Below are 25,067 nucleotides of genomic sequence, written 5' to 3'. Positions count from 1 at the left end.
GGAGGACCTGAGGCATTGTTTGTTTTACCACACTCCATATCACTCCCACCATTGGCCCTTGTCGACCGTATATCTTGCCTTTCTCGTCGTCCTCATCCCCTTTCGTCAACTCTCTATTCCCTTCAGGCCAGTCAGAAGGCCTCAACCTCGGCCTGAAATACATTATCGGATGATATGAGGATCATATGAGCCCAAGCCACGTACTGCAAACGACTTTGATGTGCCCAGACACTCCCAGATTCACCCACCACCTCGACCCCTCTCATCATCAGGTATAAAGTCTCGTCTCTCGACCTCAACCACATCTTCTCCAGACCTCCTCCCTCGTCCTCCACGCCTTTTCCCTCCTCCATCACACCTCGGTCTTGGTCATCCACGGAGCAACACTCAATACGATCTTTCAACATTACCTCTTCATTCACAGGTATATATCAACTCCAAGACCCCATTTCCTTCCTTTCCTCTTTGACCCATCTTCTTCTCCCCGTTCAATCTTCTTCTCCCCGTTCAATATTCTTCCGGTATACCTTCACTCGATCTCGTACTCAACCCAATCTGAAAAATTATGCTCCCCTCTGACAAAATCCAAGCCACTTTACACTCAACATCCACTAACCCGTGTTCAGGTCCAGGAACGTTCATCTTCAACCCACGCTTTCCAATTTTTACCAGCCCTCTTCCCTCACTTCCTTCATCAGGGATCGCCAACATGAATCCCAACAGACCTCTCGGCATCAAGTCCGAGCCGGCTGAGGCTCCCAATATGACGACCATACCTCAGGCCATACCCCAGGTCGCACCCGCAGCCCAAAGCCCTTTCACAGCTGCGACCATTGCCGCTAGCGAGAGCATCACCGTGGCCACTACCTCCGCCGCTACCACTGCACCCACAATCGCTGCAAAAGCACCCCCGGCCAAGAAGGCCACCGCTGCTCCCAGGAAGCCAGCTGCTGCTAAGGCTACCGCGAAAACTACACCCAAGGCGCCACCCAAAGCCACTCCCAAAGCTACTCCCAAGACGGCTGCCGCGAAAGCTACCCCGACCTCCAACACTCAGGCCGAAGCAGAGGTGACTCCCCCCACTACAACCGGCACTGGCACCGCTCGTCCTCGCGGCCGTCCTAAGAAGAACGCAAACGCAACCGACGCCGCTACCACGGCCGCTGCTGCTAACGATAACACTAACATCACAGACGCCGCCAAAGCTACGACCTCCTCCCCGCCTCCAGCCGCACCCTCATCTCCCATCATCGTCGCTACCGCTAACCGTCCTGTTACTGCTACTGCTACCGCTAACCGCCCCAGCCCCAGCCCTAGCCCTAGCCCCGGCCCTGGGCCTGCTTCCGCCACTGCTGCTACCCGCCAAACCACCAACACCAACACCAGAGGCAGAGGCAGAGGCAGAGGTACAGGCAGAGGCAGAGGTACAGGAAGAGGAAGAGGTAGAGGCGGTGCTTCTACATCTCGTGCTTCATCGTCAACCACCACTCCCACTAGAAAACGCACCGCTAGTGCTGCTAGCATCGCTGATGCCGATGCTGATACTGACCCTGATGATGATGATGATGATGCTGATGCGTATAGGCGAGCTAGTAAGCAGCGGAAAGTTGCTTCAACTGAGGGGATCGCGGCGACATTGAGAGCTTTTGAAGCTTCGCGAGCGGGCTCGGCTTCGGCTTTGGCCTCAGGAGCAGGCTCGGGCTCTGGCTCTGGCTCAAAGCAGGTGGTGAGGGCCGCGGCTTCGGGAGGGGCAGGAGGTTCAGGAGGTAAAGGGGGTGCAGCAGGGCCAGGAACAAGTGTCGGCAAGAAGGGGTGGAGTGTAGATGGGCAGGAGATTAATCGGCGGCATAAGGAGAATGATTTGCAGTAAGTCTTTTTTTTCTTCTTTTTTTTTTTTCGCATCTCTTTCAGAGAATGGCAGGTGGAAACAAAATGCTAACATCGATGGTGGAAAAACAGTCTCCTCGAAACTGGCGAGTTCTCTGATGCTACCATCCATTGTCTCAAGAAGAAGTGGAAGGTGCATAAGATGAGATTGAGCACGAGAAGTGCGTGGTTCAGGGAGGCTTTTGCTGGTAGTGATGGGGTGAGTTTTTTTTCGGTTTTCTGGGCGATGACAAGGGAAGAAGTTTAAAGGAGTTGCTGACGAGTTGGTGACCAACAGGCAGGTCAAATTAGCGAGATCAACCTCCACGAGCAAAACGCTGAAGACATTGAAACCATGCTGAGGTTCATGTATGCCGACTGTAAGTCTTTTCTTTTCTTCTCTTTTTACCATATGTCATCCACATGCATGTTAACCTTCATTGGTCCTTAGCCCTCGACGACAACCTCACCCGCCCCTCCTCCCTCGCCTCCCCCATCACCACCTACGTAACCCTCTACAACCTAGGCCACACCTTCCGCATCCCCCTCCTCTGCCGCGACAGCATCACCCTGCTAGGACAATACCTCGACACCAAGCTCCTCCTCCTGTGCACCTACTCGGTCCCCGCCTCCGGCCGCTCCGGCGTAATCGACCACTCAGACCCCCTCTTATCCCCCCAATCCTACGCGAACGACCTATTCTCCGGCATTTTCCAAGCTTACTCGGGCGTCTCCGAAAGCACCAAACTACACTCTTTACTTGCATCCTTCCTCTGGGCAGGCCGCGACCGTCTTTTTCGCCTGCCTGGTCTCCGCCAAGTAGTCGACCAGTGCCCTATGCTCGGAACGGACGTGTTCAAAGTCCAACTAGGCGACAATTCCAGTAGTTTCATCCCGCCGACGACGATCAAACTTACCAACGTGCCGGGTGGAGGTGGCGGCGGAGGCGACGTGGAGGAGCTCAAAGCTAAACACTTTGGACCGACATGTAGTAGACTGGATCATACAAGGAAGACGCAGCACCCGGATCGGTGTGAGGCGTGTGAGGAGGTGTTTGATGAGGAGAGGTGGGCGAAGCGGGTGTATAATCCGTTCAAGGTGGTGGTGAGGCCGGCGGCGTGGTGTAGGAGGTGTGTGGAGGGGAAGACGAATCCGAATGCGCCGGGAGGTGGGAAGGGTGGGAAGGGGGGTATTGGGGGACGGTTTGATTTGGGGGTTGGTGGGCCGGTGGTGGTTGATGGGGATGGTGAGGGTGCAGAGGGCGGAAACGGGGAGAGTCACAGAAGGAAGGGGGTGTTGGAGGATGTGGTGCCTATGTGGAGGTTGAGGGTTGGTGGGGATGAGGAGTGAGTGAAGAAGCATGGGGTAAAGGGGAAGTCAAGGAGTTGAAGGGGGGGAGGCGGATAAAATGGATGGATGGCTGCATGGTAGGGGATGGTAGGGGATGGTAGGTATGCTTCTTATCACAGACTCGATGGGTTCGAGGATCTCTCGGGATCATGACTGCATTTCTTTACAGTTGATGACGGATTGAACTTACGGGTGTCGACATTTACTGATCTACATAGAAGTCTGGCGTGTCAGAAGAGACAGTGGAAGGATGGATGGCATGAAGACCAGATTGCGTTGCGTTTTCATTCAGTTACGGAGATGAAAGAGATTCTTTCAAGTCATATGCCTTGAAGGATCAAGATAGTATGACCCGATTTCGAGGTTAGACCAGCAATAAAAAGAAGTGTTTTCAAGGGTCGATTTGATGCATAAGAAACTGAAGGAGCCGAGTGGAAGCAGAGGCAAGGGCTGCCCTCTGTCGCCTTCAATTCCCAACTGTAACGGAAGAAACTCGTGCCCCACCAAATCTTCATTCTTTTGCCAAAGGATAAAGTTCTTCAGCCAAGTCTTCCGCGATGTAAGAAGGTGCGTTGTAGACCTGGCCTGCTAATTAAACCGTTCCTCACTATTTCGTAACCAAGTCACCAGTCAGACATTTCCCACCGTCCAATTTCACTTCTCAGTCTCACTTCTGGGCTTCTCTTTCTTCCATTGCCTTCAACAGCTACAGTTAACACCCCAAGCTCAAATTCCACATATGTACTTCCGATCTGCCTTCGCTCAATTATCTCAGGGACCCATCTCTTCATCCGATTAAACTATGTCAAAAAGCTGCTCACAACCACTATGACTTCGCATGAACAGCTGAACTCTCTTTTCCCCCCTTTCCCCCCTTCCCTTTGACACCCCCTCTTCCCATAAATAACCCTTTAAAACTCACTCTTTCAACCATTCTGCACCCTGTCTTTTCGCTTTCGCGTCACCTCTCATGATGGATGATGGTCCCCTTCCAAAACCTCCAAAGGCCACCGAATCCACCCTGCATGTTCCTCATCCAAAATATCTTTGGCTCTCATAATCAAATGATCTCCCCACCCCTGCAACCACCACTGTCGCTCATGGTGTTTGAGTAAGATGCCGAAATGGGCAAAGATGGCCACGGCTTCTTGGGTGGGAATCTTGAGTAGCGGGACGAGCGAGTCGGAGACGGCCCAGAGCCAGAGCATGGCGTCTAGGACGTCACCACCTCCTTGGGTATTGGGGTTGGAGTTGGAGTTGGAGTTGGGGGAGTCATCGGCGGCGGCGGCGGCGCATGTGGTGAGGGTTGGGGTCGTTGTGGTCATTGTGCTGGGTGAGGACGTGGCCGTGGTCGTGGATGGGGAGGTAGAAGAAGAACAAGTCAGGTGCGTGAGCGACAGTTCGAGTTCGTCAATGGCGAAAAGATAAGTGTGAAGGTAAGGATTGGCGGTGTCTTTGCTGATGAGCTCGCGGAGATGGGCCAGCGGTCCGGGGGGCTTGGGTATCCCACTCCTACTTGAAGTCGTTCTCTTTTGTTCGGTTGGCGTTCCAGCGCTAGATGGGTTCGGTGTCGCGGTACTAGACGGTGAGGCGCTGCAAGAAGAATCCGACGACTCGCCCCTCGCCTCTTTCCACCTCCTCCCTCCATACGCCAGGAAAGGCTTCAGAAACTCTCGATGCGCTTCATTGTTCATAATGAAGTTGCTAAGCGACTTGGGGCCGTTAACGAGGAAGGCCCAATCGGGAAAGTTCAGTCCACCGCCTGCCGTGCCTATCCCCATCCCCATGCCCGCTTCGGACCCCAATCCCGTACCCTCCGGACCCCCCCTTCTATCGCCATTGCTCAGCCCATTACTCTCCGCATGCCTTCTCTGCTCATGTTGATCCAAAACATAGACCCTCCCATCGCCCCTCCTGCCCCTCGGGCTTGCAAGCGCGACATAGATAGTCAGATTCGCAAAGAGGTACAAGCCCAGTTCGTCCTCTTCCCGTTCTATAACGGGTAGCATCCGCCTCATGGCTTCTCTGGTCGCTTTTTGGTGGAGCAGGATGCCCTGGGCAGTGTAGAAATCTCGCTTTTGGGGACATGATTGTTGGAAGGCTAGGTGGAGGGCCGAGACGGAGAGCAAGACGCGGAGGAGGTAGGAGGAAGAGGGGGATGAGGAGGAGAGGGAGAAGGCGAGATTGACGACGGAGGTGCGCCAGAAGTTGGCGACGGTGGGGTCGGTGGTGAGGGTCAGGTAGGTTGAGAAGGTGAAGTTGTGGAGGAGAAGGAGGTGAAGGGTTGGAAGGGGGTCGTCGTCATTGTCGTCATTGTTTTCGATTATTGGGTTGTTGATGGCTGGGTTGGGGTAGTAAATGGGATTGATGGGAGTGCTGTGTGGTGATGACGATGATGATGATAATGATGGTGGAGGTTCGACATGTGGGTGGTGTGCCGGTGAAAGTGGCGATGGTGATTGGAATTGCTGGGACTGGGTGATGGGACTTGGTGTTTGCGACGACTGTGGCCTGGGTCTAGTTCTAGGCGGCAGGTTCGCTTTCATGGACAGAAAGGGACATTGCAGCCCGTGGGAAATGCAATTGATGCATGACGGGTGGTGTTCGTCGCACTGGAGAAGGGTCAATACGGTGTCATGTCATGTCGTGCCAAAAGGGGGGCGGACTGGATTGATGATACCTTGATCTTGCGGGCCTTACACGCCGTACAACCCGTCCGACTCTTTCGGTGCGCCCGCCGGATCGGACCAATCCCAGACGGCGAGTCCGTCATTTTGGGTAGGTAATGGTAGGTAGTAGGTATGAGAGGGTGGGTCACCAACTTGCCGTGTATGTCGTCCTCGTTGCCTCTCGGTCTCGCCAAGCTAACATGTGTGAATTTGCCATCAGATGAAGTCCAGTCGCATAACAGTCACCTCGGTGCTAGCCAGACAGTCCAAAGTTCTCACTCAGCGATGGTTCCGCCAACAATAAAGCTGCTGATGACAAAGCAAGGGAAGCTGAGCTCACTCTGTCGCAAGTCAGCACGCCCAGGCGGCAAACAGGCCCGACGATCTTTCTTTTTCGTTATCAGTGCTCGGCAATTAGCGTAGGGCTGAAAATAAGCTGCCACTGTGCTATCTATGTACTGACTCCTGTGAAACCTTCTAGAAGACCGTTATCAGAGACAGCCACGACAGGACACAATTAGATCACCTTCCGGCAATTCGGTTGTCATGATTGTGAGGCCGACACGCTTCTTTTCTTTCTTGCAAAACGAGTGCAAACCCTCATCGGTCTTCGGCTTCTCTCGTAATGAAGGAGTGTTGGGCAATGGAGGTGGAAATGACAAACCACCAACTCAAAGTGCGGCCTTCCTGTGATGTGGGGATCATCGATGCTCACTCCCTCCCAGTGGCGTGTATCTATTCGGAGGCAAGCTACTTGTAGCCAATAGGCATCATTTCTATCCGACGCACCCCCCCACCAAACAAGCGTCGGTCGTAAAGACGGGGGCCCTTCCCTGAAAGAGTCAGGTACCGCCGCATCTCCGACTCCTCCTGTGCTGCTGCAGAAAGGAACGACGAGAGAAATTGATGCTTGACGCTTTTCTATGAGAAGAAGACCAGATAGTAATACTGCGAGTCTGGGTGTTGACAAATCACAGCTCTCGGTGAGCGATGGAAATGGGGATTCAGGAGGATCTTGAGTCGTATTACACTGTATAGAGGTATGTACATCGGACGCAGTAGTACATATGTATGTATGTAGAGGCGGCTGTGTCTGACGCCGACGGACCTACGGGATCACGGATAACTTTTGGCCCGTTGCCGCCCTTCCTTCGTTTGCTGGGTCTAGCTTTGTTGGAACTTTGCGATTGGTTTTTTTTTTGAGTTTTTGGGAGGAGGAGAAGTGGAAGATTAAAACCCAAGCCCGTTCCCTTCCTTCTCTCTCCCGACTCTTACTCTTCTCGGGATTTCTCTCTAGGGCTTTTTTTCAATTTCCATTTTTTGGGGGGTTGGTTGTATCACCACCGACGAAAACACTCATTCAGGATCAATCGAGTCGCATTTGATCTTGCATATCATTTCGTACAACCCGATATTCAGGTCGAGGTCGCCAGTCCCGACACCACATTCGGTCTCCACCAATCCGGGCCGGCGCCGATTGCTTTCTCGTCTCCACCTCTCCGTTCCGGACCCCGATTCAACCCCGATTTACACTACGGGATCACCACTTCTATAATAATCCATCGCAATCAAGCAACCCACACAATGTCTACAACAGCCTCGGCCGGCCTACCGGCCTCCACACCCCAATTCCATCCGGGGTACGACACCTGCACCGAAGTGACGGCCATCTGCCGCGTCGAATACACCACCCTCGGTTACTACCCCAACCAAGGCGTCAACATCTTTTTGGCGATCGGCTTTGGTCTGTGTGCTATTATAACGCTTGTTATCGGTATCTGGAAGCGAACGTGGGGATACTCCATCGCCATCACAGCGGGGTGTATTTTGGAGTGTGCTGGTTCGTCTTTCTGTCTTTTCCTCCCTCTTTTCGCTCTTTCCCCTTCCCTATTTTTCCCTCTTTCCCCCCTCCTTCTCTTTCTCCCCCCCCCCCCCCTTTCATCCCCCATCCCCTACTTAGTATCCCCCCCAAACCACTAACAATGTGAGGAAAAAAAACGCATCCCGCGCCCTCCTCTCCCTCAACCCATGGAACGGCTCCGCATTCAAGACCCAAATCGTCTCCATCATCCTCGGCCCCACCCTCATCTGCATCGGCCTCTACCTAACCCTCAAACACATCATCGCCTCCCTCTCCCCTTCCTTATCCCCCTTCCGCCCGCGCTTTTATCCTCTCTTCTTCGTCCCCGCCGACGTTTCTTGCTTAGTAATCCAAGCCATAGGCGGAGGCATCGCCGCCTCAGCCGGAAAAGATAACTACACTCTTCTGCAACACGGTAACCGCGTCATTATAGCAGGTATCGTCCTACAAGTCGTTGTACTAGGCGCATTCGGGATTTTATCTAGTATTTTCTTGCTTAGAGCCAAAAAGTATTTCCGCGGGGTGCAGGAACAGACAACGATGGAGAAACAGACATGGCAAGATAAGAAAACGAGAATGTTTCTATGGGCCATGGCGGGCGGGTACGCGACGTTGTTGATACGGTGCATTTATCGGATTGCTGAGATGGCGGGCGGGTGGGGAAACGAAATCATGCAGGATGAGCCGAGTTTTGTGGTGTTGGAGAGTTTCATGGTGTTGATTGCTTGTGTGCTGTTTACGGCGTTTGCGCCGGGGTGGTGGTTTCCGTGGATGAGTCATTCCGAAAAGGTAAATCCTGGGTTGAGGGCGGAGAGGGCGGCGAGGGAAGGAGGTGGTGGTGGACAGGAAATCGGGGAGACGAGTTCGGGAAATGAAAAGGTTGTTTCTGTGTAAGAGGGGAGGGAAGTGGTGATGATGTGGATGGGAAGAGAATGAGGAATGATGTGTTGGATGCCTTGAAATGGTTGATTCTTATTTTTTTTTTCTGGTTATAGATGGGATATCACTGAAGCGTTCACTATCTGTTCGATGCATGCAGTACCGACATTAATGAAAGCAATTCTTGTATGGACCAGTCAGCTCGAGACACGAGAGCTTGTAGCAGAATCAACTTGACGACCATCATAGTTCATCAATCCCAAAAGCATCATGAACATAACCATACCTACACTTACAACCGATCCTTGGTACCTCATTAGAAATCCCTGATAACCCATACAAACCCCAAACGACCTTATCATATCATAACCCATTCCCGTTCAGTTACCCATCATAGACACATACAAAGACAACTAAGCAGCAGCAGCAACCTGCTCCTTCTCACCCGCCTCATCAGCAGGCGCCAGACCCGCCTTGGACGGTCCCATCACACAAATCCCCTCCTTGGAAAAGCGCGAACCATGCACGGGGCAATCAAAGCTCTTCTCGACGTGGTTCCAGCACACGACTCCCTTGAGATGGGGGCAGAAAGCGCTAAACTGCTTGACGTTGCCATTCTCATCCTTGTAGACAGCAAGTGGCTTCTTGGTGCCCTGTTGTTGTTTTTTGTCTTTCGTCAGCATCATTCTGGAAAAAAGAAAAGAGGAAAGACATACCTTGTTCAAAACACCACCACACCCCCTCGGCAAATCCTCAATATCCTCAATATCCGTCTGCACCACCCGCTTATACTGCGTATTGATCTGCAAATCATGGCTCACCATACTCGGCAGACTCTTCAGCATGCTCCCCACGCGCTTGGGACTGTACAGTCCCGCCCAGGGATTCCTGACCCCGTCAATCTCATCCGCCAACAATCTGCCCGCCAACACACCATGCGTCAACCCATCGCCCGAGTCACCCGTAACAATATAAATCTTGTCGCACCCCTGGTTCTTGCCGATATAGCCCATGTAATCGACCGGCTCGAAAATCTGGCCAGACCACTTATAGTCGGTGCTCCCTGCCTGGGGGAACCGTTCCCTTGTCCACTTCTCCAGTTCGTCAAAGCGGGGAGTCTCCTCCTCCTGTCCGACCTTGTGGTCACACCCGCCGACAACGAGGTAATCGTCTTTTTCGTCGCAGGCGGTTAGGCGCACGTACTTGTACGCTTCTGCATTGTCGTAGAGCAGACAGTCCTCGACGGACCCCTTGGGCACGCGCACGGCGATGCAGTAGGAGCGATAGAACTCGAGCTGGATGATGACTGAGAGCTTCTGCAGGGGGACGCAGGTGGCTTCAATGGCGTTTTCGGCTTTGATGGTGTGTCCTCCTTCGGTTTGGATTTCCACGGTCTTGTGGCCGATGCCCAAGAGCTCGATGCCTTTTTCTTTAATGTCCATGACGCGGGTGCGGGCGTAGCATTGGAAGTTGGGCTGGGTCTTGAGCCAGTTGAGGACGCCGACGAGGTACTTGGTGGGGTGGAAGGTAGCTTGGTTGTCGGCTACCATGCCGCCGCGTTGGTCGATGGAGGAGGTCCAGCCGCGGACTGTCAGGTTGGGCTGTCGGACCACGCTCGTGTTAGCTTCGTTGCCTTTCATCAAGGGGGAGAAGAATGGGGAAAGGGACGCACATCAAACCTCGTCTCCAACCCAATTTTCCTCTGATACTCCGCCTCCTCCTTCAACTCCTCCAACTCATCCTCATGCTTCTTCTCGCCCACGGTGAACTGGCTAATATCGTACGCCGGCAACCGGCGATACTCGCACTCAATGTTCAACTCCTCGGCAATCTCCCCAATCCTATCTCTGGCCCACGCATGACTAGCAGCCGCCTGCTTGGCGCCGTCCTCGCCGTGCTTCTTGGCAATTTCCAGAAAGCCGTCGTCCAAATCGTTGGTCAAGTGGCCCGAGGTGCGGCCGGTTTCGCCTGAAAGCACATTGCGGGCCTCGATGAGCGTGACTTGCTTGCCGCGCTTGACGAGCTCGTAGGCGGTGGAAATACCCGCGATACCGGCGCCGATGATGGCGATGTCGGTTTCGAGGTCTTTGTCGAGGGAAAGGAATTCGGGGATCTGGGACCAGGGCAGTTTGTGTGTCCAGACGGGCTCGGTGGAGCCCGAGGTTTGCATGGAGCGGTAGGGTTCCGTGTTGATTTGGGTCATGGTTGCGAAGGTGTGTCTGGGGGGGAAGTCTGGGTTAGACAGGCCATCGATGTTTGTTACCTAAGAGTACCTAGAGGTTGGACAGACATACCTAGGAGTGACGGCCTGTACTTGAGAAAGTGCCTGATAACGAGGGACAGTTGTGCGGGTCTGAGGGACAGATACTGGTGGTTGTGTTTGGGTGGTGATGGCGCGGGTAGAAGTGCTTCCCCTCAACTTCTTATAAGAGAATGGGGTTGCTGCGGTGACGTCACGAGTCGCAGAGAATGCGGAAATGCGGCCAGACACGGCGTTTCTGGTCAAAAGACGGGTGGTTTGTCTCTGGCAAGTTGATGCGAAAATAGCCATTTCTTAGTATGAGGAAAGGAAAGGGAGAGATGTGGGAATCGCTCGCGTTGTTGTGTGGTGACGGACTGACAAAGAAAGTAAACAAACGAGAAATTGTTTCAGACGATGAGGAAGAGGAGGAAGAAGTCAAGTACCTTGATGGATCTACATATTTTTGTTTGCGGGGAAGTTGAGATGCCGACAAGAAAGTGAGATTCAAAAGCGAAGCTGCAATTGGCCTACGGTGTTTCGTCCGATATAAATACCATGTTCCTGATCGGTTTTGTTTACGTCTTGATGGCTGTGACGATGGCTGTACCACTTGCAGAAAGTCATGACGACATTATATTGGCCATCAAAGGGGTAATTGAGCGGGGAACATGGGGTATACCGATCGTTTTACGTACTTGTACACCACAGCGTGCCTGGTAGGGCGTGTGGATGGATATGGATCACTGCCGACACTCAAGACCACTCTGTCTCGGGTAGACATGCTTGTTTCATTGTAGTTCATCAACAGTTTGTGTGTACCTCATTGGTATGGCGTGGGAGTAGTACAAGGTAAACCCTAACCCGAGCGAACCCCCAAGATGGGAACTGTTTGTTGTCCGTTTGTGTCTTGGGATGACGAAGACATGGTTTCTTCCCCGCTGTCAATTCTGTCTGTTGCAAGAAGTGGCAGGCACTGAACTTGCTACTTTTCAAGCTTTGCTCTATCTTCTTGAACATGTCACCCCTTTAATCTTCCCGTCAGCCACCAGCAGCATCCCCGGGTCTGATTGCTTCCTGACACACTGAACCCCAACCCTAGGTCGCCAGCACCAATCCAATCGCCCTCCGTCAGGCACAGACCAACCCCTCCATGTCATCTTTTCCTTTTCTTCTTCCTTTCAAAAAAAAACGCAACATCAACAAACCCATCACGCCCCATCAACCTTCATCCCAAAAACTTCACTCTCAACCTTCCACCTCTTAGCTTCCTTTCCTCTTCCCAGCATTTCAACCTCCTCAGGACTAACTTCCTCCCTCTTCTTCCCCACCCAAACCACTACCCCGCTCTCCTCATCCTCCTCCTTGTCCTTCCCACATACAACCCTGACCCCCACCTTTCCCTCCTCCGCCAACTCCTTGAGTTTATCTCCATCGACAATCGGCTCCCTCAACACCACCTCCTGACTCTTCTCTTCTCCGGGACCCAAGGTGACCAGCGCATCCTCGGGAGGAGGCATGGCGCGGTTGATCATCAGCTGAGGGAAATCGATCTTGTTGGAAGGGTCGGAAGGGGAAGAGACTTGGATGAGCCCGAGTTGGAGGGCGAGGGAGTCGAGAGGGGAGGACCAGGTGAGCAGGGTGACGGGGATATCGGGGGAGGTGTTGGCGAGGGTAAGAAGGACGGTGGGCGGAGAGAGAGAGGGCGAAGGTTGCGAGATGGAGAGGGAGAGAGGAATGGGGGACTGGGAGGACATTTTGAGAGGTGGTGTTCGGTGAGAAGATGGCTAGCGCTGAGGAAGTCGACGGCGGAAGTCGTTAAAATGCGCTTGACGAAGAGTGTTTGAGTTCTTGCTGATTGCTGACAATGGCCCAGGGTTTGAATGAAACCGGCAATGTGAACCGATCAAATTGTGAGTTGATTGAGGAAGAATCAATGTTGCACTGTTGACATCCTACTATCAGCAAAAGATAAGGCAAGATCAAGTGGCTGCGATAGATACCTATCACAGCGTTACTTACCTCGGCTTTTATCACCTGTTCGTCGGGATACAGGGCGGGGTCAGCAAGGCGAGACTGCGGCACCGGAGACTTTCGAGGACAGGAAGCAATCAAGATGCCAGTTCAAAGACAATGTCAGGTCGAGAGATGCTGCACAGCAGTCCATCGGCTTTCATAACAGTCCGATCTCTCTTGCGGTCAAGATTACGAGAATCCCACGTCCTCATATCTGCCTTGGCGCCAGCTGTCTCAACTGACGGAACGCTTGACGATGTCTTCATGCACGTCAAGGATCAAGGCAGACAGACAATCGGCTCCATCTTCACTGTAACCTCGGCACAGCCCAGCCGATGGCCCAGCTAATGCTATCCCCACCTTCCCTTCTGGTTCTGCCCTCCAGTTTCAGCCATTGTCTAACTCCGATTCGCTGCACCGTCACTTACACGATATACACACCCACCTTGACACCCTCACGTCACAACGGAAGCGAGCAAGTCACACGAACGATTGTTACCTTGTTCTCTCAACGATCGATCCTCTACTACAGCAAAGTCATCACCGCTCGCTAAACTTCCTTCATTGGTCATTCCGCCATGAGGCGTAACGAGGTGCAAGAGACATCTTCATCACAGATGACGATCGTGCATCCACCCCACAAGCTGGGCTTGGGATCCCCAGGGGCAAAGGAAAAGGAGGCTTTCCCCATACCCCACGTCTTCTAGGAACATTGTGAGAATTTCAACTTCTCGGCCATTGACACGAATCGCAACCGACAAGCTCACAGAACTGCATCGAACTTGTGCCCTAAATTGCCAGAGCAATCAAATTCTCCCGTGATAGTGATAAAGACCGCACATCAGAGCCAACTATTGTCTTCACATAAGGCAGCTACGGATATGAAGCCTACATCAGGAAGGTGAAGCTAAAGAAGACACGAGAATGCCACCTCGTCCTGGCATGGGCATGGGGGAGGGCAACGAGGATCCGGCATTGTTCCGACGATATCAGGAACAGAGCTGCGGGAAGATCGCCAGTCGGCAGCCAAGTTCCGGCAAACACAGAGGAGGAAGGTCTCGCTGAGATCGACATTCAGACAGTGGAGGTGCACCGCACTGACCAACGGCGGAATCCGATGAGGGGCGTCTTGAACGGTAGGGTTTTGGTGAACAGATGTCTGATATAGGTGGATGAATACCTACTGACTTCATGTTCATGCATTAGAGACGAGAAATCATGAACCAAAGTCACACCCATCATGGAATCCAGCAACTCAAGACCGTGATAATGATTTGGACCGGTGGACATCAGCCTCAGGCCTGTCAAAACTCTAATCCCGTTCCAACCCCGGAGCTAGTCCAATTCCCCGCAAATCCGGATGGCAACAAGAACTATGGAGCAATGAAACCCTCCAATCATTGCATGTAGGAACGGATCAATTGCCATGCGACTCTGAAACCGCCTTGGGCACAACCTCCTTCCAAACCGAGTTATTCTCGACACCCTCTTCGGCAAAGCCCCATGTCTCGAGCCCTTCAGCCCAGCCTTCGGGATGGAGCGACGCCAAGCAGGGGGGTTAGCCTTGCTTGGTTGCTTACAAACTGACGACCCCGGAATTTCTGTGTCATCACCGCCCGCATTTCGCTTTCGTTGACTGTGCCTAGCTGTCGCTAGAATATGGACGATTATACATTATTTGCCGGAAGCTGCCCCAAATGCTGAGGCATTACTGCGGCGTTAATGAGTTCACCGCCTCCAAGCTAAGCTAGCCGGTGGACTGTGGGTTACTAGCGGGATGGGATTCCCCATATTCGACTATTGCCAAACTCCGGACTCCGTCCCTTCCTCAGTTTTGGCTGACCAGGAACAAGACTCTTTGACCGAACCGGTGGGACACTTAATTCCCACTCCCGCAAGACACGGGTTTATGCGCCTTGATTCAACTTCCCGAGACATCAACTGCCATTACCAGACATGGAACCCCCATGGAACCATTGAGAGCCGCACCTTGATTCATGTCATACTACTTCGTCTTATCTGAAGCCACGTGCAAAAACGACATTCCTTTCTCGTCTCCACATCCGCCTGGATGTCCATCGGCTGCCAGGCACACTGCAACTTCGGCAACTTCTCTTCTCCATCTTCCTATTTGCGTATAGTCTGGCTTTGGGGGTGACGGATGAAGGCCGGCGTTTGGCCGAACCTTAGCATCATGGCATCGGGAAAGAGTCGACTTCCGACTCCTACTTAAGGCGGCATCCTCCTCCCTCTGAGTCGGACCAAGAGATCAGCAGTGCTCTCCAGACAACTCAGTTCGCACCTCAACAACAGCCTTCGCAACAATGAAGTTCCTCGCCGGTCTCTCCCTCCTTGCCTCCGTGGCTTCCGCCATGAGCGTTGACTTGACTCAGCGCGGTGGCCCCCTCGACGTCAAGATCGAGGTCGTCAACAACACCAACGTCAAGGCCAGCATCACCAACACCGGCAAGGAGCATCTGAAGGTCCTCAAGACTGGTTCCATCCTCGACAACGCCGCTGTTGAGAAGACCCAGATCTTTTCTCCTTGTAAGTCCTCAGTCTTGACCGCCTTCTCACGTCACTAGTCCACAGTCTTGGCATCGTGCAGCCCCCATCCTCCTGTCTTGGCCCCCCACAACACACAATACAACAAACTAACACTCTCCAGCCGGCCCCGTCGCCTTCGATGGTCTCCGCCTCCGCATCGCCACCTCTGCCCTCCCGGAGGATGCCTTCCAGCTGATCGCCCCCGGCGAGACCGTCGAGACCTCCTGGGACTCGGCCGAGGTCCACGACCTCTCCCAGGGCGGCTCCTTCGACGTCAAGGTTGCCGGCATCCTGCAGTACGCCCACGTCAACTCGACTGAGCTCAAGGGCACCCTCCCCTACTCGTCCAACATCGTGACCGCTTCCGTCGATGGCGCCGCTGCTTCCCAGGCCCGCCGCGTCTTCCACGAGAAGCGCTCCATCGTTCAGTCCGACTGCACCGGCTCCCGCGGCTCCGCCACCCGCACGGCCATGTCCAACTGCCGCGCGCTCGCCGCCAGCGCCAGCCAGGTCGCTTCATCCGGTTCCGCCTCCAAGATGACCGAGTACTTCAAGTCTTCGTCCTCGTCCACCCGCTCCACCGTCGCCGGCGTTTTCGCCCGCGTCGCTAACGAGTGCGGCTCCACCACCTCCGGCTACGCCCGCTACTACTGCTCTGACGTCTACAATGCTTGCTCGTCTGGTGTCCTCGCCTACACCCTCCCCAGCTCTAGCTTCATGGTCAACTGCCCGCTGTACTTCAGCGCGCTGTCCAGCTTGAGCAGCCAGTGCCATGCCCAGGATCAGGCTACCACCACCCTCCATGAGGTCACCCACTTGAGCCAGATCAAGGGCACCTCGGACCAGAGCGGATGCTATGGCTACAGCTGCGTGCGCAGCTTGTCTGCTAGCCAGAACTTGAACCATGCTGATACTTATGCCTTGTTTGCCAACTGTGAGTTACTCTGCCTTTTCTCGTTTGTGCTATTTTCTTGGGACGGGACATGGGCTAACGGGTGAATTTAGCTATCTACGTTGGCTGCTAAGCGCATGTCACTCACATGTACTCACATGGCTATGCCACGTATGGAAACGAAGTTGATGAGTGTTTGGAAATGAATTGACGCAGTTGGGAAAGAGATGAGGAGTTGCCGGGTATCTGTCATGGTAACTCGGTGACATGGACAGTGGTGTTGGACTGTTGTGTGTCAGAGTGTTGTTCTCTTCTCACTGAGGTGTCTGACACCTCCTTTTGGACAAGCAAGTTCTATCTCCCTTCCTTGGATAGAAGTTCGCGGTCCACCCTGTGTATATGGGACTCGCTACCAGGTAATTAACTGGTGGTAAATGAATGAAGTAAAATTGCTGGGAAAACACGTTTCTCTGTTGCGATTGAGTGACTTACTGCGAGGTAGGTACTTTGGTGACGCACAAAGCACCGCAGCTGTAAGTGCTGGCCAACTTTCCACTTTGTTCAACGGCCGTTCTTGCACAAAGTGAAACCAAAAATCAACAAGAAAGTGCACACCTGATAAATGCCCCTGATTTCAATGATAAGGTCAGATTCCGTAGGTTCTTACTAGTTCTTCATGTTTCCACCTTAGATTCCCAGTGTTCTTCAACGAACCACCGAACCAGTGGATCAACGCCCAAGGATCAAAGATCAAAGATGGACTATCACCACCACCAAAACCAGTTTCAACAGAACGGACATGCGAACAACCATCCCCCCTCCTTCTACACCTCCATGTCTTTGACTTCCTCCCTTGTAAACCGTACATCTACAGGTAGAAATCCGCGACCCATTCTCCACTCACCAACTCAGTCCTTCCTCTCCCGCTACACCCATCCCCATGTGCAGTCAAAGACCAGATTCCACCAAACAGCTACCGTCGAGGAAATCATGACACACCTAACGACCATCTACACCATGCATATCATGTCCAGAGGCACCGATTATACTTATATTACAGCGGGGGCATCGACATGCGGCTCTAGAGGTACCTCTACATATAGGTACCTCTATATGTCCAGAGCACAAGGGGCATACAGCAAGGAATTCATGTTCCCGCGCTATTATCATCACTGGAGGATCTGTACGATGATCAAACGACGGATGCCAAATTTGAAGCAGCGCGAAGTGGTGTCAAGATGGGGGAGTGGGAACTGTGCGGGTCGGGTGGGCAGGGATATGAGGGTTGGACAGGGTTGGAAGGGTTGGGTCGGTAGGTATTGGTGGTGCGAGGCTTGAGGCCTGAAGGTAGAGGGTCGGTAGAGGTTGAGGAGGAGGTTTGAGGGCTTAAAGAGGGGGTTCAAGAAGGGGAGAGAGATGGATGGGAAGGAAGGGAGGGAGGGATGTAGACAAAGACTGCACGCCCGGAGAGGAGAGATTAGGTAGGTAGGTGCCTCTAGAGAAGTAGCGAGAGAGGGTGTAGGAGCGGCAGCAAGGAGGGCACAAGATTGGGAAGGGCTGTGAATGGATGATATGAGGCCGGGGAATGGAGGTCGAGTTCTGGTGCCAACCGTTCAGTTGGGGTGTTAGGGGTACGGGTTCATTAGGGTTGACGATGGGGAGTGGAAAGTAGCTGGAAGTTGCATTGGTCTTGAGGAAGGAAGTTAGGAACAAGGAGTGGAAGTGGGAGTGGGAGTGGGAGTCAGGAAGAAGATATGGCCATTATGGCTTAAATGAGACGACGACTTCAGGTACATATAGGTGACACTGCAATTGTCAACACTGCAACGAACCGGGCACGATGTACCAAGCTGGAGTCAACTCAAGTTTTGACTACCGTCTCCTTCATAAGCCTGCCGACTAAGGTAGGTACCTTCCACCTATTTTCCCTCTCCTCGACTTCATCGTCACTTTTTCCAAGTCGTTTTTTTATGCACATCCTCATTTAGATCCCCCCCTTTTTTTTATTCTTAGGTATGCTGACCCTGAGCCCCAGCCCCTGGCCAAATCAAACCTAACGCTTCCCACTCTTGCCCGAGGAACCCTTACCCCCCCATTCCGTTTCCGTGTACGTCTCAATCACCTCGGTAGTGGTCTCAATCGTTTCCCACACATGAGTGGAGCCTGAACTTGGAGCCTGAGCCCGATCCAGACGAGGAAGAACCACCGCCTGAGGAGGAACCGCCTGAGGAACCGCCAGAGAAGGAAGAGGAACCACCGCCGCCGTTGCCACGGCCGATTTCGATGGTAGAACCGGAGTCGTTGGAGTCGGAGCTGGACATTTTTATGTTGTTGGTATTCACTTTGGACTGGAGGATTGGTGTGGATTGTAATTGATGGTTAACCTCGTGGGTGTTGTGGATGTTGATTCTGATAGAGATAGGTAGTGAAGGAGAAGAAGTGGGTATGAATGGGGGTGGAGAGGTCCGAGAAGATATACCTGTTCCTCGAATTAGCCCTGATACACCGTACATGGCTGTGTCAACTGTGTCCGACGATTTGAAATGTGTTTGCACGATGCAGTGTGTTCGAGATGTCAGTGGTAAGTCATTCAATCATCCCGTTGAGATTGGAAAGTTTGATAGCTCCGTGAGATCCAACATGCTGAGGAGAGTAGGGTATCTGTTCAGCCGTCGTCTTGAAGTCAAACAGTTTGCTACCACTAACCAACATGAACACCAACTGAATTTCGCGAGTGGAAACCGAGCTGCAAACTCGACATAAATGCTCTAAGGATCATTCGTCTCTACGTCCAGTGCACGTCTATATCGTATCCAACAAGCTCAAGTTCACTCTTTCCTATTTATGTTTGTACGTGGATACCGAGTTCATATCCCTAGAGGTAAGTAGGTAGATATCTCTACAAACTTGTTCTTCTAAGTCCAGCTACCCACCACTATTCATGTTCAACATTCCTCGCTCCCAGATTTACCCACTTACGGCTTCGTTGAATTAGCCGGCGTAAATGCAATAGTGATGGTAGTGGTGACAGTGATCGTTCCGGGAGCAGGTGCTGTCCCTCCAATTTCCCCAGAGGTTGAACTAAAAGAGCCAGAGGTACCAAAGCCGGAAGATCCAGCGGTACAGGTGGTGGTCACGGAAGACACTTTGGGTTCTTTGTCCCAGGTGTGGGATGGGTTGTTTGAACTCATGTTGGAGCGTATAGGTATCTAGGGTCAAAAAGGGGCAGGTAAGGGCGACTAGGGGGGGGAGAGTGCAGGTACAAATGTTGAAGGAAGATAGAAAGCTCAAAGTTGACAAGCTTGAGTCGTACTTATACATGGTTTGTCTGGGTCTAAGCGGTGAAGAGGAAGAGGCTAATCTAGCTTCTCGAGTCCATGGCTCAACCAAGTGCAAGCACGGGGAACCAACACAAGTCATCAAGGGTCATTTGGTATTACCAGTTGGTAGATGTCTCGGGGGAATCTGAACCTTCCCATACACAGGTCAAGAGGTGAGGCCTAATTCCTTTATGATGGTGGTATAGAAGATGAAGGATGAGATGTTAATTGTGATCAATGAATGGAAAACCGAACCACAATAACTCATTGAGCCACAAGGGATGGACTGTTAATGGAAAAACCCTCCATTTTCTTGTCCCGACGGGATGTTCCCTGAAATCTCGGAGTGAACTCGAAGGGGACCTGATATAACCAGCCTCTCCCTCCCAAACAGACACGTGCGTTTCAGGCTCCCTCACTTACCTAGGTACCCATTCCCTTGACCACCACACCTACAGATAGCTCAAAGTGGAGACAAAACCGCCAACATGTCCTCCTCAAACACCTCTACCTCCGACACCATCACATCTTCCACTTCACAAGGTAGTTCTTCCTCGAACAACAATACCACCTCGTCAACCACGACCAGCTCCAGTAATACGACGTCCAGTTCTACCGGATCAACGAACACCACCTCCACGTCCACTTCCTCCGACCCCTTGGCGGCGTTTGACCGTCTCAGGATCGAGGGGATATGCAGTACTGGGGGAGCAAGAATGGTTGACGAAGAGAAGGGACAGACGGGGTAAATAAAAAAAATAGAAAAGGAAAATAATTACAAGGAAGGAAATTAGGTACCAAGAGAAGGGATGGAGTAGAGGTGATACAATATTAGATGCAGGTGATATCAGCCTAGGGGCAAGCAGTGAGGTAGTATAGCTTCGAACTGGCCAGCTGAAAGCTCGCGAGGTAGGTAGAAGAACAACCGGATATGTTGAGGTTTGCAGCGCGTCTAGTTATAGGTATGTTCTACGAGATCCTTTGCTCTTTCTTGTAGCAGCAGGTTTCGCATGTTGTTTGTCATATGCTTGAATGTTCTTTTCTAGGGAAAGCCTCCCCGCACCCTGTCGATTCCTACACGTACCCTCCCCTACAAAGAAAAGTGGGACTACAGTTGTATGATACCTGATATTGAAATTCCCGTTTTTGCCCACTAAATCGAGTCTTTCAAATATACGCAATATCCCCTCTAACTTAATTGTTTCTTTTACTCTTTTTCATACAGCTATTTACATATAATACTGCAACGCACAATACCGCAACATACTACACCGCAACGCACTATACTCCCTCAATCTATTAATAACCCTCTTAAAGTGTATAATCTTATTTAAATTAATTGATTTTAATCGCTTTTAATTACTAACAAACGCTCTAAATATTATTTGAAGCCCCCCCGTTAGCGCAACCCCTCTCTCTAGTACAACCCCGTTGTTGTTATTGTTATTATAATTTAAATACTTTATTTATTACCTTCGCTAGCGATGCCTCCTTCGACCCCGATATTGAGTAGGAAGTACCCACTAGCGATACTATATTTACTCTCCCTCTCTAACTTACGTTTAATACTATTTATTTTAAAGTCATTAAATTATATTATTACTACTAGTTTAATATTATTACCAAGCGTAGTTATAAATACAATAAATTATATAACTTAGAGTTAAACAGTAAGCGGTAGAAAGTAGTACTATATTGTAACTACGCTAAATTATAAAAATACTCCGACGATAACTCCTATAAGAAATGGTATACTATATCACGAAAGATCGTATGTAATTGCCCCTTCTGGGTTGTAATATCGAGTTTCAAAAGTAATGATTATAAATAGACTATTAAAGCGATAGACTATATATATCGAGGGTATCCTCCATTTCGAAATTTCTTTATATACTTAATATTTTAAGCGCGGGGCACCGATATAAATACGTAGAATACTATTATAAGTCTACTCAACTAGTGGGATTTAATAATCTACTTTATTTATACTACTCTTCGCTAATACTACCCTAAACTCTATCTTACATTTAAAAATTTTAATAATATATAATAAACGTTATACTCCAATAATAGGGATAGATATACGGATACTCAAACCTTCGTTAAGAAGCTTAATAGTAACTAATTAATTACTGTAAAGCGTACTGACTTTAATTACTATAGGGATGAGGAGGATAGGGAGAATAGGACTATACTATAGTACGCTCTATAGTTAATACGCGCCTAAAGAAGAATATAAGTATAGTACCTTTATACTCTTTTATTTAATATAATGTATAAGATTAACTGTTACTATACCCTCTTAGTATAAAGGGTAGTACTTACCCTTAAAAAAACCTTAATACCAGTCTTTTAAGCAATTATTAATAATGAGAAAGATAAGGAATTTACGTAATTAGTTAATAAAATCAATAAAGTAATTAAAGAGCTGGGTATCCCGCTGCTAAAAATTATTATTATTAATAGAAATATTCAATTAATTATAATAATCAACCGCATCTTCCTAAATACTTAGAAATAATATTATATATAGTATATTAATTATAATATTATTAATTACCTTAAGAAGGATTGGGTATGCGTACCTCCTAGTAACGAGGACGATAGGAAAAAAGAGGAGGCTGCTGTACTATAAGAAAATAATAATAATAAGGGGTCTAGTGGAGAGGAGTCTAATAGCGATAACTATAATATATTGTCGTTATAATCTTTTAATAGCGAAGCGGTAGTATAATAATTGTACAATAAGGCTATTACTTAGTAAGAAAAGGAAGACTTCGACTAACTACGCTGTTTATATTAGAAGGTTAAAACGGTAAAGAGAACTTAGGTTGGTTTAGGCCTATTGCCTTAGAAGGTAATTAATACTAGATTAAGGTTATTTTATTTATAGTAATATATAATCTACGCCGCTATTGTACCGGACTTTAAAGCTGCTTAATTCCTTCTTTATCATTAATTTAATAGATTTTAGGAAGCTATTATTAAATAGATCCGGTTGAGTCTAATGCCTTATAAGACCGAGTAGGTAGGATGCTATATAAGGAACTACTTTAATTATAGTTAGTATACTACATTACCAAATAAATCCAATAATAGCTCCTTAAAATTATATAATCACTCTATATACAGCGGTTTTATTGATTTTTATAATACTTGCATCGCTTATACAATTACCCATTATATACGTTTTAAGGAGAAGTTTAGTACCTCTATTTCCCGTATATAAGTTAGATAGGTAGGTAGTAAGTAAATGGGTATAACCTTATTGGAATTAATTGTTTGGTGGTTAAATATAATTGAATAGTAATATTAGAAACTCAATATAAGCCTCCCTACCACTAGACACCTATTTAATACTCCGCTAGGATTTTATACTAATAATTTACGTACTTAATATAGCCTCCCTTATATATACAAAATAGAGAGAGTCTTTAATAAAAATAGGAAGGGTGGTATTTTGGTAGATAGGAAGGATATTTACCCGTTTTGGCATCTTTACTAACGATGTATAAACTCTCGTCCCCCCTATCTAACTCCTGGTATCTCATTATACTAATATACACTACAAAATACAGTAGATAAATATTTATAATTTCGCTCAGTAATTAAAGGAATCCCTAAAGGTTGCCTTTCTAAATAGGGTAGCCCGTTTAATAATGAGGTTATACTATTAATACTTCTAGTACTGCCAATACTTCGTAGCAAATCTAGGAATACCTAGCCAATTAGAGTATTGGTACAGCGTAACTATTTTTAATATAAGCTAGGACTCAATTTTAAGGATATAAATACCCATAATATTCGTAGTAGGAGCGAAGTATGTAGCTATATTGAAGTAATTGATAATAAGGAGGAGGACGACGACGACTTAACTAAATATTAAGTAAAGAGAGTTCGAGAGGTACGGTAGAAGGAGAAAGCTAAAAGTAAAGCGCCCGTTAAAATATCCTCATCGGCCTTATTTAACGAACTATTTGAGTTATTAAACGTTAGTATCTAGACTATAGACTATAGACTGTAATACGAGAGCCTCAATACTATAATAGTATTACTAGATTATTCAATTTAAGAATTTATAGATAAGATATAACTATCTTAAAGACTGGCATTTCCAACAGCATGTTCAGAACATCAGAAATCCCCAAATTACCAGCCAAAACGGCCGGTATTATATGTCAACTGTCATTATGTGGGGGAGGGTACGTGTAGGAAAAGGGAGGGTGCGGGGAGGCTTTCCCCTTTTCTATTATACCTCAGATTAGCATACTACTGCGGCATATGATCATTACAGCTTCGACTCTCATCAGTAGCACACATTACCGCGTATTTAGGTATGTCGTCAAGAATCCATTCCAGTTTTCAAGTACAACTCTTTCAACTACCAAAGAATTATCCCGTCCTTCACTATCCCTGTGACTAACATCCACGTTGTAAGCCCAATACCTTTTATCCCTTCCGCTTCTATGGCCTCCTAGCTAACACTCAGAAGCTCATTTCCTTCCAGCAAAATTCCCATCCTGGTTCGACCTGTTTACCTCTCTACCAAACTATCTGTACTTGTGGAGAGGCACGTTCAGTTACTGGAAGGGGCAGGTCCCGTCCCCGAGGAACCAGCAGACCCAGAAGACCCAGATGACCCAGATGACCCAGAAGACCCAGATGAGCCAGAAGACCCAGATGAGCCAGAGGGGCCAAAAGTGCCATATATACCAGCGCCGCCAGTGTTGGGAGCCGAGGGTGCGATGTCTGAGCTTGGCTTTGAAGACATTTTGGTTGGTTTGGTGGTTTGGTTTTGATGTGGATTTTGAAAGTAGATGTGAAGATGTGGTTATGGTGAATGTAGCTGGAGATCTGCTGGCTGGGAAGGACTGTAAATTTATACCACTTCTACAGTCGATATATCAAAATTCTACACCACTAGGTGCGTACCTAGATATGATGTACATCTATCTCATACCATCCATCGATAGGGAAAAGTTTGCTGTTCTCGAACACCCCGGGTTCGCCGTTTTACCTGATGACCATCGATATCTGGTCGCGAGGAAAGGTCATGTGGTGTTTGTTCAAGGCTTTGGGGAGTCTAGAGCTGAACCTTGAGAACCTAAGATAGATGGAATGCATGAAATGTGATAGTGGTAGGGAATAGTGGAGAGATTGGTCATAACTCGAAAGAAAGGCTTGATTGCTCCATCAACTGAGGGAATACTGTGGACTTTTAGCTTGGCTGTATGCGTCGGCCATTCTAATCGACTGGGTTGATGTATACGCGGCTGGTGAGACAGGGTGTTGAACGTGGAAAAAAACCAGCGGGAAAGCTGGTCGAGTGGACTTGACTAAACGGGAGGGTTCGGGATCCATGGTCGTGATGGGCTGAGCGTGTACGGGTTGTGAAACAAGATGTTGTCGGAACGAGATGGTAGAGGTC

At 49.7% G+C, this 25,067-nt stretch overlaps 8 protein-coding genes across 8 annotated transcripts; 3 read left to right on the top strand and 5 right to left on the bottom strand.

The window, feature by feature from the left end:
- Positions 1-709: 709 nt before the first annotated feature.
- Positions 710-3,216, top strand: NEUTE1DRAFT_141134 (uncharacterized protein; the record flags this gene model as incomplete). Its single annotated transcript, XM_009856462.1, has 4 exons — positions 710-1,866; positions 1,960-2,086; positions 2,165-2,246; positions 2,318-3,216. The coding sequence occupies 4 exons, from the start codon at positions 710-712 to the stop codon at positions 3,214-3,216; spliced, it is 2,265 nt and encodes a 754-aa protein (XP_009854764.1).
- A 901-nt stretch (positions 3,217-4,117) lies between these two features.
- Positions 4,118-5,989, bottom strand: NEUTE1DRAFT_132226 (uncharacterized protein; the record flags this gene model as incomplete). The annotated part of the gene is made up of 2 exons (XM_009856461.1): positions 4,118-5,828; positions 5,897-5,989. The coding sequence occupies 2 exons, from the start codon at positions 5,987-5,989 to the stop codon at positions 4,185-4,187; spliced, it is 1,737 nt and encodes a 578-aa protein (XP_009854763.1).
- Positions 5,990-7,469: 1,480 nt separating this feature from the next.
- Positions 7,470-8,812, top strand: NEUTE1DRAFT_132225 (uncharacterized protein; the record flags this gene model as incomplete). Its single annotated transcript, XM_009856460.1, has 2 exons — positions 7,470-7,717; positions 7,875-8,812. The coding sequence occupies 2 exons, from the start codon at positions 7,470-7,472 to the stop codon at positions 8,638-8,640; spliced, it is 1,014 nt and encodes a 337-aa protein (XP_009854762.1).
- On the bottom strand, positions 8,791-10,828 carry NEUTE1DRAFT_124987 (uncharacterized protein; the record flags this gene model as incomplete). Its single annotated transcript, XM_009856459.1, has 3 exons — positions 8,791-9,278; positions 9,342-10,226; positions 10,298-10,828. 3 exons carry the CDS (start codon positions 10,826-10,828, stop codon positions 9,039-9,041), a joined length of 1,656 nt encoding a protein of 551 aa, XP_009854761.1.
- Positions 10,829-12,075: 1,247 nt separating this feature from the next.
- Positions 12,076-12,621, bottom strand: NEUTE1DRAFT_104266 (uncharacterized protein; the record flags this gene model as incomplete). The annotated part of the gene is made up of 1 exon (XM_009856458.1): positions 12,076-12,621. One exon carries the CDS (start codon positions 12,619-12,621, stop codon positions 12,076-12,078), a length of 546 nt encoding a protein of 181 aa, XP_009854760.1.
- Positions 12,622-15,204: 2,583 nt separating this feature from the next.
- NEUTE1DRAFT_113287 (uncharacterized protein) lies at positions 15,205-16,452 on the top strand (the record flags this gene model as incomplete). Its single annotated transcript, XM_009856457.1, has 3 exons — positions 15,205-15,427; positions 15,549-16,361; positions 16,433-16,452. 3 exons carry the CDS (start codon positions 15,205-15,207, stop codon positions 16,450-16,452), a joined length of 1,056 nt encoding a protein of 351 aa, XP_009854759.1.
- A 1,920-nt stretch (positions 16,453-18,372) lies between these two features.
- NEUTE1DRAFT_113286 (uncharacterized protein) lies at positions 18,373-19,510 on the bottom strand (the record flags this gene model as incomplete). The annotated part of the gene is made up of 3 exons (XM_009856456.1): positions 18,373-18,632; positions 19,026-19,087; positions 19,299-19,510. The coding sequence occupies 3 exons, from the start codon at positions 19,508-19,510 to the stop codon at positions 18,373-18,375; spliced, it is 534 nt and encodes a 177-aa protein (XP_009854758.1).
- A 592-nt stretch (positions 19,511-20,102) lies between these two features.
- On the bottom strand, positions 20,103-24,410 carry NEUTE1DRAFT_104264 (uncharacterized protein; the record flags this gene model as incomplete). The annotated part of the gene is made up of 2 exons (XM_009856455.1): positions 20,103-20,341; positions 24,224-24,410. The coding sequence occupies 2 exons, from the start codon at positions 24,408-24,410 to the stop codon at positions 20,103-20,105; spliced, it is 426 nt and encodes a 141-aa protein (XP_009854757.1).
- Between the last annotated feature and the right edge of the window lie 657 nt (positions 24,411-25,067).

The sequence above is a fragment of the Neurospora tetrasperma genome (assembly GCF_000213175.1).
Source record: "Neurospora tetrasperma FGSC 2508 unplaced genomic scaffold NEUTE1scaffold_6, whole genome shotgun sequence".
Classification (NCBI taxonomy): domain Eukaryota; kingdom Fungi; phylum Ascomycota; class Sordariomycetes; order Sordariales; family Sordariaceae; genus Neurospora; species Neurospora tetrasperma.
This window is presented reverse-complemented; position numbering and strand designations above follow the sequence as displayed.